The following is a 12,659-nucleotide window of genomic DNA, read 5'->3' as shown; positions in this document are numbered from 1 at the left end:
CATTGGGTTCTTCATCCCGAAAGACTGTAAATGGAATGCCTTCCTATTCTTGATTGGATTTCTATTAGAATCCATGCCATGTGCTACAAAAGCTACAAAAAGTCAGACCAGATCCTCCCTAGTAGAAGAATCAACTAAATCTATGACACCACTATAACCGGCTTTGCACTGACAAGGCTGTAATTCCACAGCCACACGAGCATAACTGAAAAACTTTAACAATTGACCTTTGAAGCAAACTGTAATCGCGACACGAAGTGGCGGAGTTCCACTTCCAGATGCTCTAGCCCCAAAGTCTAGCGTTCCTTCAGTACTCTTTTTACATTAAGAATCACTAGGAACAACTGCAAGGGAGTCTACTCTACAGCTGTGCAACCATGCACAGATTTGCTAGAACAAACCCCCAAGGAACTATTTAATAGGCACTATGGCCCAAAAACAAGATTGCAAAAACTAGGCGCCCCCAACAATAGAAGCTGTTAGCAACAAATCGCTCCCAAAAGTTGCTCGCAAAATGGCTACCCCACAACTACCATGTCAACATGTGCAACCTATCACATCAATAGTAGTACGGCTCGCAAGTTGCGCCGCTTTTTACAGTCGATTCTACGCCATTACGCTGTAACTAACTAACTAACTCTCTCTCTCTCTCTCTCTCTCTCTCTCTCTCTCTCTCTCTCTCTCTCTCTCTCTCTCTCTCTCTCTCTCTCTCTCTCGTGCCGCGCGCGCAACACTATTTTTGACGGGGAACCTCCAAAACAATGGAGCAAAAACACCGTCGCCTAAAAGGGGCAAGGCCATCACCACTTATCTCAGCTCTGTGGAACTCCCAAGATAGGGAGTTGCAGTCCTTGAGCAAGGAGAGGCATGAAAGTAGGGTCCGAGAGGTAAAGGTGTCAAAGTCGACGATGCGGAAGCGTAGAGACCAAGGGGAGAGAGAGAGAGAGAGAGAGAGAGAGAGAGAGAGAGAGAGAGTCTCCTGAACCAATCAACCTTGGCAATGAATAATTGAATGTCTATACAATAGAGGCAAGGGGTTGCTTATATAGCAACCTCTTGCCCTACCCAGACTTTGACAAATATGTAAAATAAATGCCTAAAAGCCAAACTAAATAATGGGATCACATTGTGCAGTTCACTTGAGATGCCAAAACTCAACACCCTCTCTGCAACTCATAATGGACATCAATAGTGAGACCAAGTCGATGAAGAAGCTACCATGGACACCCCAAAAGTGGCCACCAACTGGATACACCTCGGTGTTGTTCCCCTCAACTTGGTACCTAAAAATAATGTCATCTTGAGCATCGGTTGCCTTTGTAGAAAACTAGAACTGTAAACCACACTACGTCCAATAATCCCCATTCGTGAACTGTGAACACATCACGTCTAAAATATAATACTCCAAGATAATGAACTGTGGAACACATCTTGTCCATGATCCGACCAATAACAATGAATTGGCACGCCCATCCATAGTGTTTTAGACGTTTGATTGTTTCCCTACCAGATGCATGTGCCTTGAACTCCGGCCTACGGGTCCAAACACCGATAACTTGAACTCCAACACAAGGGTCCAAATTAATTATAGGGAGCACTGCTTGCCCCTCTCTACCACTCATAAGCGTCTCTCTGGTTGAAGCTAGTGGTGACACTTGCACTTTGACTAGAAATCTGATATCGAGGCCACTGTGACCGCCGCCACATGTGCCATGCCAATCTCCTCTATCAATTCTTTATTACAGTAATCTCTGTCCAGCTTGCCTTAAGGCTTTATCCTTGTCTATCAGTGAGTTCCTTCTTTTACCTTTGGCTTCAAAACTCCCTAGCCAAACGTCGAGTCGCATTCATAACAGCTATGGTCGTACCTCTTGGGTACCGAGGCAGCTAACTGAGTACTAGTACTACCATCCTTGTCCAGCTTGCCATTGCCGCTATCCTCTAGCAAACTCGTCCATTCTGCTTTGACTTCCCAATCTCGAGTCAAACCATTTGTCTGGTTCTTTGAGAACTGTGTCGATGCATAGGCCGCTATCTGGATGGTGGATCCGCTATCCATAGCCACTTGTTGGTTTTGGTTATTTAAGTTGCTAGTGCTCGAGCAAGGGGGGGCCAAGTTGAAGTTGCAAGACCTGGAAGTTGGGGAAAACCTTCTTGCACTCCAAAGGTGGCCGCATGAACCAAGCCTCAAAATCTCCAAGCAGTTCCACTTCCCAAGCCGATTCGCAAAATTCGCTATCCCTCTCTAGAGTCCGAAACTCCAAACCGGTCGCCTCTCCCGAGCCGCAAGATTGGCACGCAGCCGCTCCCACATACAATGCTCGCCGCGCAATTCTGCTCCAGAAATCTGCCTCGACATTGCCGTGTGGGAGCCCTCGAACAAATCAAGGCTCTGCAAATCAAAACTTTGCCTCGCCCTCTCTAACTTTAATTGCACTCCTCCCGACTCAAAACGGCCTCTTCAAACTCCTCTCTCTCTCTTATGGTTGACTAGTGGAGTGCCAAGTTGGCACTCAAGGGATGAAGCAAAGGGTTTGTTGGGGGGGGGGGGGGGGGGGGGGGGGGGGGGGGGGGGGGGGGTTGGGTGGTAGTAAATGGGCTGGCAGACAGCGTGTTAAAACGCTGGAATGGAAGGGGTCTTGAGACAGCGTGCCGAAACACTGGGAACAAAGGTCGCCGGCGGCTGCATTTCAAAGTGCGCACAGGAGACAGGGCCGTTGTTCGCCTAGCACATGCTTCCAGGCAACGTTTCAAAAGGCTGCGATGTTTAATTGCCGACGCCGTCGGGTGCTGCCAACCCAACATCTCAAAGCGCAGGGAAGTTGGGGAGCTTGTAAACTGCCGGCAAGGGATGCCGTCCAAGACGCTAGCGAGTAGGATTAACTACATATGAGGTGTACTTTCAGAGGCTCGGGAGGATTGGCAGTCCTATATAGGCGAGAGCTGCATGGGAGAGTGCAAAAATGGGACGAGACCCAAAAGCTGAATTCATGAGGGTGAGACTACAGCTACATGGGGAGCGCTCCATGCATTGGCCTAAATCACTTCACCCGCTAGGGTCAAAGTTTGCGAAGGTAGGCCATAGCAAGGAGGAGGGATTTTAGGTGCAGTCTCTGCTTGTTCTCGTGAGCAAAGGCCCTGCTTGGTGACATAAGAAAATACTTAACTTGAAGTAGAGTTTTCAGAATGGAGACCAAGCTGCATTAGCTTGAGAAAGCTTAAAAATATGAACGAAAAAGACAGTGACAGCAAAACTTCGATGGGAATACATACCAAGAATGGGTTTGGAGATGGCGAGCCAAGGCAAGGCCAACATAGCCCAACCCAAAGATGAACATGCGTTTGTCTTGCTGTGGAAGAGCACAAATAATATTCGGTTTCTGCTGTATCTTCATCTTGCATGCAAACTTGCATAGCACTTTCCGCGTAGTCGCAGGTTCACACAAAAATGGTACTCGTAGCGAGGAAAATGGATCAGACGTCGCCGTTGAGCTCAGACTCTCCATCACAACAGGTTGAAACCCATCCTTCCCACACCAAATTTCAAATACAAGGCACGTGTCACAGACGGACGGCCGGGCAAGCTAAGGTACCCCCCACACGCAGGGGGGTAATTTGTAAGATGGAAAAAAATAATTGTATATTGGGATGTTCACACGAGGTGAAAGGTGTTATAGTTATTTGAAAAGGAGGCGTAGAGCAACTACTCCTCGAAGTGGTGTAGTTGGCTCGTCCCACTACAGTAAGAACTAGTATGTGACCCACGCGTTGCTGCGGCCAAGAAGGAGTATGGTTCAATTTTTTTCCCCTCCGATTTAAGGTGACAACATGTGCAAGTATTTTTTATGCATCCAATTCAAGGCAATGACAACCATATCTTCTCTTCATTATTTGCAATAAGATTTGCATCCCTTACTGTCTTGCTCTAAATCACATCAACCTGGTGCCACAATAGAAAGTGCATGAACTAAAAAGATTACATGCAATGGAGGTAGGAAGAAGAGAGAGAGAGAGAGAGAGAGAGAAGAGTAGGAGAACACGGCTTTTAGTTTTATGGCAAGAAAGAGAGACAGGGAGAAGGAGATTAAAAGAAAAACAACAATCCACTCCCATTACTATAAGTAGGCTCTTTAAGCATAACTTGTGATCGTTCTCTTAAACAAAAAGTTCTTTTTAAAGCCACTAAATCTTAACTATAAGTAGTCTCTTTAAGCATAACTTGTGATTGGTCTCTTTAAAAAAAAGCCACTAAATCTTAACTTACAAAAAACTTGTGACTTCAAAACGACAATTTGCGAGACATTGCATTTGGCACCCGCAAAATCCATGGGCCCACACAACGAATACTCCTACCAAAACGACAACGCCCCTTGTGCAAGCTGTACAATACAATCCTCCAATTCTCATGCCTATCCTTATAAGAGTATATTGCATTGGTAGGCAAGCGATCGCCAAGCTCACGAACTCGTATGCGAGCTGAACCTGCATTATGGTTCAATGCCACATGGATTGTGAAATATCCTTGGGGTCCTCCAAAAAACTCATGCACTTTCATCAAAATGTTATCACAATAATAGTGATTCCTACAAGCCAACAGGTTAAAAGCAATAAGTTCAACAACAAAACAAAATATGAAAAGAAATTGTGTTTCATTGATATTCCTTACCTAACAACTTCAAAGCTTTCAATAATGTGAACTACATCATACACAGTGAGTGGGCCTCTCCAACCAGGTGGATCTACACGAGAATATTTGTTAATTCGAACATCAACTTCAAAATTTTACTAAGGATACAATTAGAGCTCATTACCATAGATGTGACGTGGTGGATGATGAAGCATCCAACTAAACGTAGACATTGTCCAATGCCTTCTAAGACGGGGCATCTATAAATAGAACATTCCACCCCATCCAAGAAACAGCAGGACTCAAATTCAGCCCTAGCGTTTTTGGATCAGCCTGACCACCTAGCATTTTGTAGATTCATCGTGACAATGAAAGTGCGTAGAGAATTAAAATCGACATAGCAACTACAATATGGCACCCATGTGTTGGTGCAAACCAAAAGAGTGCACTATTAGTACCACTAAAACTGTTAAATCCGTAGTTAAACATTAGCTCTCAAGCACTCGTAGACATGCATAAAGAGCTGCACAAATCTACTCATTTATGTATATATAAGCCACAAACTTTCAACATTCCCACATAATGAGATGAAAAACATGTAAAACATCTATCATTTATGAAAGTAGAAATTCCACAGATATACAAAAAAGTTAAAATGGAAGACAACTCTTAGATTTGAGTTTTTGATGCCTTTTTTGAAAACAAATAACCTCAACTGCAATACCAATGAACCTTCAAACACCAGAAAAATTTATTCATGATTGACATTGTTCATGTCTCCATGCAAAAAAAGCAAAGAGATATAATATAGATGTATGTATACATACATATACATATCTATGTATTTAGTGTGTGTGTGTGTGTGTGTGTGTGTGTGTGTGTGTGTGTGTGTGTGTGGATGTGAAGCTCTCTCCATGAGGGAGCTTTCGAAGAAGCTTTTTTATTTATTTTTGTTAGTGCAAGTAAAAATTAGAAAAAAGCTCTCTCCTTACCTCTACTCGTCTAGGGAGTATAGAGGAGATGGTTGTTTACACTAGTCACTGCATATATATGTAATATATATATATATATATATATATATATATATATATATATAAACCCCTTCAAGGGAGTTGTAGCATAATGACATGCAGAGGGGCACTGTAACTTCTTGGGAAATAGCTTATGTGACCGTTCAGCTACAGCCCCCTTTAAGGGGTATATATATATATATTTATGTATGTATATACGTATGCATGTATGTGTGTGTGTGTGTGTGTGTGTGTAAAGCTCTCTCCATGAGGGAGCTTTCTAGGAAGCTTATTTTTTTATTTTTGCTAGTGCAAGTAAAAATTAAAAAAAGCTCCCTCAAAAAGCTCTCTCCTTACCTCTACTCGTCTAGGGGGTATAGAGGGGATGGTTGTTTACAATGGTCATTACAAAATCATAATGGGGTCTAAAAACTGCTAACACCCAATTATTTGGGAAAGCAAAAAGTCCTTCAAATCTAAAGGAGTAAACCAATTTTTACCTGTAAACCTAAAGATAACTTTCACAATGAAGTTTAGATAGCGGAAAAATATATCAGAGAGGGGGGATGGGGAGAGAGAGAGAGATGGAGATAGATAGACGGAGTTAGAGAGAGAGAGAGAGAGAATTGGAGAAAGCTCCCCCCTAAAGCTCTCTCCACGAGGGAGCTTTGCAAGAAGGTTTTTTTATTTTTTCTAGTGCAAGTAAAAATGAGAAAAAAGATCCTTCGAAAAGCTCTCTTCATACCTCTACTTGTTGTCTAAAGATGTTTACAATGGTCATTACAAACTCTAATGGGAGTTAAAAACTGCTACCACCCAATTATTATTTGAGAAAGCAAAAAGTCCTTCAAATCTAAAAGAGCAAGGCAACTTTTACATGTAAACCTAAAGATAAATTTCACAATGAAGTTTAGATAGTAGAAAAATATTCTAGAATCTATCTAGCTTTCAAATATTTCATTTCCATCTTGAAGCTCACATAGCTAATCATAAATGTAGTAATTGAAGCCTCTTTTGTTACTTTATTCTCCCAAGCCACAAAGATATTACTCCATATTGCTTTGACACAAATATAATCTCAACCAAGGTCTCAAAATTTTAATCTAAGTACATGGCTTCATGCCATGCGCATCAAGCAACACAATTATAGAACCAAACAAAACAACATCTATTACATTACCCTATCAACACAGTTCAAAGCAAATTATGCTTTAGTACATCACGACATTCAATCTAATGAACATACAAAACCAGAAGTTCAATTATTTCTAGTAGCCAAGACTTAACGCATCTATATGGAGCGTGCATCAGAAGCTCGAGCCATCTTTGTCATTAATGCATTCAATCAATTTATGTGGATCTTGAGCTACGCCACCTCTCCTTCTAGAGCTCGAACCTGCTCTTTAAGTGCATCAATTTGGATCTGGAATTCCCTATTGGTCATGTGTGAGCCCTGCATTGATTCAAATTGTTGTTGCTCCATTGCACCAACATGATGGCCCTATTCTCCTCAATGCGATTCATTCCGCCATTGAAGAGCTCTACATATGAACGCACCTCATTGTGAAGGTCTACAATTTGTTGTCATTGGCTTGCTGAGTCACATCTAGGAGTGCTTCTAAGTGTCTTTCAAAGTCCAACTGCCTAGACTCACTATGGGTAAAGAAGTCCCGCAATGCAGCCAAAACTTGGTCATTTCCATCATGTACCATAGGATGAGCAGAAGAGGATCCCACACATTGAGCCTTTTTCTTTGCCATTCGAACATTGGCAAACCTTGGAGGAGTGAACTCAATACCATCAAACTCGTTCTCAATGATGGCATTGTTATTAGTGTTTTCCATAGTTGTATCATTAAAAAGTTCATCACAATGCATATAAAGATGAACTCTGTGTTAATTACCACCAAGGAAACAATCGCTTGTGCAATATATACTACAAATGTAACATCTTATCATACAAAAGAAAACATTATCTAAACAAAGCATAAGGTGTGTAAGTTAAAAAAAAAGACACAAAAATTATGGATTTTATCTCACGCGTCTTAGCAACATGCATTATTTTCTCCCTTCCTTATCGCACCTCTCTCTCTCTCTCTCTCTCTCTCTCTCTCTCTCACACACACACACACACACACACACACAAAGCATAGGGACCTACCCTCTCACAAATGTGAGGGTTAAGGCGTAGAATTGACATATTCAAACTACAATCTCTAAAATATGAACATAATATTTTAAATCCCACGAACTCAAATTGCAAGTCAAAAAGTCTATCGCATAAAATTAGAAAAGTCATAATAAACATGAATACATTCAGAAATGTATCCAGACATCCAAAGAACTCTTAAAATGGGTCATGAACATGGAAGAGTTGTTGATATGTTTGTCATCAAAATGTACACAATCAGGTGTTGGAATTAGGGTTGCAGAGAAACACACACAGCTTGGAGAAGACGAAGGAAGCTCAAGGCACACAATAGAGAGTGTGTTTCTTAGTATGCAATGGAAAAGATAGATAGCCCTAGAGTGATGGGCGTATATACAATGCACGAGGGAAAAAACCTCCTAAAGAGGGAAAAAATGCCCCGGCGGTCCTAGTGTGTTCACACACATCACTACCACATGTATATGGTAACAAATCTCCCCTGGAGTGATGCAGTGAACGAGAGCTGGCACATGAGTAAAGGGAAGAGCCATGCCCTGAGGACATGATCAGTCCACAAAGGGGAGTAAGCCCAAAGCTTTGCGGAAAGCTTTAAGCTTCTCACTAGACAATGCCTTTGTGAAAAGATCTGCAAGGTTGTCTTGTGTTGGCACATAAGCCAAGCTGATCTCTCTTGCTGAGAGCCTCTCCCTGACATAGTGGTAATGCACCTCAATGTGCTTTGTGCGAGCATGAAAAACTGGGTTCCTCGCAACTGCCAATGCGCTCTGATTGTCAGTGTAGATAGTGTTGGCAGTGTCCTGTCCAACACCGAAATCAGTCATAAGGCGTTTGAGCCATACACACTCAACCGTAGCTGTGAAGACTGCCCTGTACTCAGCCTCACAACTTGAAGTTCCCACAGTAGGTTTCTTCTTGCTCAACTATGATATACATGAACTACCAAGCATGAAACAAAAACCACTTGTGGACACTCGCGTGTCAAAACAACGAGCCCAATCCGAGTCCGAAAAAGCATGTAAGTCTGGCGGCAATGATCCCCCCTTGGGATAAAACAAGCCAAGATGTAAAGTGCCACTAAGGTAGTGGAAAATCCTCTTGACAGCCTGCCAATGCTTAGACCCTGGGCTATGCATAAATCTGCTGACCTGTGAGACTGCAGACTGAATATCCGGCCTCGTGTTGCATACATAAATGAGGCAGCCAACAGCAGTTTGGTAAAGAGTGACATCAGCAGGATCGCCAGCATCATGTAGACTTAACTTCAAACCTGTTTACATGGGAGTGGCAATAGGTTTGCAATCCTCAAGTCCAAACTTACATAGCAATGTCTCTATGTAACTTTTCTCACACAAGGCAATACCACCATCACACTGCTTAAGCTGTATACCCAAGTAATGATGCAACAGCCCCAAATCTTTCATCTTGAAAGTAGCATTCAAATCAGCCTTAAATTCAGCAATATGTCTCTCATTTGGTCCAGTGATCACCAAATCATCGACATAAAGAACCACAATGAGAAGTACATCATCCTCACGCTTTACATACAATGTGCTTTCTGTTGGACTGTTACGAAAGCCTCGTTTAACCAAATGAGTGTCAACTTTCTCATACCAAGCACGAGGAGATTGCTTCAACCCAGACAAAGCCTTCTTACATTTGCACACTTTGTCCTCTTGTCCTTTTATGACAAAACCGCAAGGCTGAGATACATAAACTTCCTCAAATATGTCACCATTCAAGAAAGTAGTAACAATGTCTGATTGATGTACATCCCAACCAAAATGAGCTACCAATGCACATAGAAAATGTACAGTAGTCATACGATAAGTGCGAGTAAAAGTCTCTTCATAATCAATGCCTTTTTGCTGTGCATAACCCTTTGCAACAAGTCGAGCCTTATGGTGATCAATCTCACCATCCAGCTTGAGTTTTAACTTGTAAACCCACTTTGTACCAATGGCCTTTTTGCCAAGAGGCAAATCACATAAAGTCCATGTGTCATTTTCTATAAGTGCATCATATTCTGATTGCATGGCAGCCATCCAATTTTCTGAATTCTGTGCTTTATCAAAAGACAACGGCTCCTCAACATCATGTAAGTTAGACACAGCCAAATCATAACAATCTAATGCATAAGATACATGGCGAGAGCCTGAACGCGTTCGACTAGACAAAGCTGGATCCAATTTACTGTCACGCAAAGTGTGCACCAGCCATTTTGGCATACCTCTAGCCTGCTCATTTTCAGCCCTTTCCTGATCAAGTACATCATGTACATCTGCATCAGTAATAGGCTGATCTAAAACATTTTCAGAAACCCGCATAGGCTGTACATTTGCCTCATTGGAAATTACATTCGTATTTCCACCACTGAAAAAGGCAACAAACTGTCATAAATGTCCTGTGAGCTACATTACTGTCTCTAGTACATGACAGCAAGGGCTGAACAGAATCTTCCACAAACACTACATCCCGAGAAACCAGAATATGTTTTTTTTGCGGATGATACAACCTGTAACCTTTGCTTTCAGCACTATAACCAAACAAAAATACATTTGACAGCCTTATCATCCAATTTTTTGCGCTGCACTTGTGGCACCAAAGCATATGCCAAACAGCCAAAAACACGCATGTGCTCAATAGAAGGCTTTCTATCATGCCATGATTCATATGGAGTAATAGACTGCAAAGCTTTCTTAGGACACCTGTTAAGTACATAAGTGGCACACATGATGGCCTCAAGCCAAAAAGAATGCGGCAAAGCTTGACTTTTGACCATACATCGTGCCATTTCCGTAAGTGACCTGTTTTTCCTCTCAGCAACACCATTTTGCTGAGGTGTATAAGGCACTGTACATTGGTGTTTTATCCCACGACTAGCCAAAAATGCATTAAATTCATGAGACATATACTCCCCCCCTCGATTAGAACGGAGGGTGCCCATAGTACATTTTGAGACATTTTCAGCCATAGCCAGAAATTGTTTGAAGCACATAAAAACTTCGGACTTCGCTTTAAGCGGAAATACCCATGCATGCTTGGAGTAATCATCAATGAAAGTCACGAAGTACAGGTAACTGCCCAAGGACGGAGTTTGCATGGGCCCAGAAACATCACTATGCACAAGCTGCAACCTGCATGTGGCCCGAACTGAACCATCATTTGGAAACTTAGAACGCTGCATCTTACCCAAAATACAGCCTTCACAAACATACTTGACAGGTGCTTCAAGAGGCAGCAAAGAAGCAACCATATCAGACTTCTGCAAACGCAGCAAACTGGGAAAATTCAGATGAGCAAAACGTGCATGCCAAAGTTTTGCATCTGAAATAGCCCTTGAATCTACAACAACATTTGCAAAATTTTGTCCACACTTGTTATACAAAGTGAGCTTATATTGCCCACGGCACAAAAGTCCAGATGCAACAATTTCATCACCAAAACTGAGATCATGAACTGTACATCTGTTATCCACAAATTTGACTACAAGTCCAAGTCTAGCAAGTGCGGATACAGACAAGAGATTCTTCTTGATCCCAAGTACATAAAGTGCATCAACAAGTGTGAAAGAGCTACCATTAGCAGCAGTGAGCACAATCTTTCCAACTCCCTGAACTGGATAAGAGGCATTGTTGGCACAAGTGACTGGTTTCCCATGAGGGACAGACTCGAGAGAGGTAAACAATTCACGATGTGAGGTAATGTGCTTTGTAGCACCACTGTCGAAATACCACACATGTGAATCTACAGCAACTGACAAGCATGCATCATGGACAGCAGGATTGTAAGTGCACTCTACGCTAAAAGCCCATTCTGCATCAACATCAGCAACACAGTCTCCTTTCACAGAAGACTCAACAATGGCTGTATTTGTAGTGGAACGAGCATTTACAGTGGAACCACCCTCTTTCTTCTTAGCCTCTTTGGCCTTCAACTTAGGACACGACTTGATCAAGTGATCATTGGCTTTACAATAATGGCAACGCATCTTCTTTTTGCCCTTATCACCAAAATTTCCAGACGAATTGCTGCCAACAGAAGCATTAGGAAGAGAATGTTTGCCACTCGCAGCAGAACCATAAGAAGTGGCTGCATTGTTGTTACCACCCTTTCTTTGAGAAGCAATAAAAGCCTGTTCAACTGCACGCTGTCTAGTCTTGTTTTTTTTGGAAAGTGACTCTTGCAATAGCAATGTGCATAATGCATCAAACTTGACAACTTCTGGATTTCCTTGGGTCATAAGTCTCCAAGTACTAGCAAAAGTCTTGTAAGAATCTGGTAAGGCATCAAGAACAGTCTACACAAGGGAACTGTCTGAAATAACTTCACCTGCAGAAATAAGTTGCTCATTGATATCCTTGACACTAGCAAGGAAAGTGTCCATATCATCTTCCTCATGCATAATCTTCGACTCCAACTCTTTACGCAGCAAAGAAATTTTAGCCTCATTGTGACTTGCATAAAGACCAGCCAATATATCCCAAGCATGTTTTGTCGATTTTGCTGAACGGATGTGAGGAACAATGGTACACTTCACAGACAATGCAATCAATGCATGAGCCTGCGCATCCTTAACATCCCAATGAGCTTGTTTTGCCGTAGGCAAAACAACTCTAACAGAAGAAATCCTTGCTGCAAGACCTGCAACATCCTCAACATCGCCTACATCCTCAGAACCAGGACGTACATCAATGCCCTGCACAATGTTCCAGACGCCCTTTGACACAAGAACATGTTGCATCATATAAGCCCACATAGGGTAATTGTCCCCATCCAACCTGCCCTCAGCAGCAAACATCTTGAACACATCTGTGTTGTTGTTGTCAGCCATGGTAAATGCTGCACTTGATGTG

At 42.3% G+C, this 12,659-nt stretch overlaps 1 protein-coding gene across 3 annotated transcripts in view; it reads right to left on the bottom strand.

The window, feature by feature from the left end:
- LOC147424310 (NAD(P)-binding Rossmann-fold superfamily protein) overlaps nucleotides 1-3,573 on the bottom strand; it is an 89,552-nt gene extending 85,979 nt beyond the window's left edge. Inside the window, exon 1 of one of the 3 annotated variants that reach the window (XM_086499925.1) lies at nucleotides 3,274-3,573. In XM_086499925.1, coding sequence (XP_086356051.1) covers nucleotides 3,274-3,506 — 233 coding nt within the window. In that variant the 5' untranslated portion in view covers nucleotides 3,507-3,573. The remainder of the gene's footprint in view (nucleotides 1-3,273) is intronic. The other 2 variants (XM_086499924.1, XM_086499923.1) reach the window with 2 other exon arrangements.
- Nucleotides 3,574-12,659: the final 9,086 nt, after the last annotated feature.

The sequence above is a fragment of the Adiantum capillus-veneris genome, chromosome 25 (assembly GCF_014529385.1).
Source record: "Adiantum capillus-veneris isolate H3 chromosome 25, ASM1452938v2, whole genome shotgun sequence".
NCBI lineage: Eukaryota > Viridiplantae > Streptophyta > Polypodiopsida > Polypodiales > Pteridaceae > Adiantum > Adiantum capillus-veneris.
This window is presented reverse-complemented; position numbering and strand designations above follow the sequence as displayed.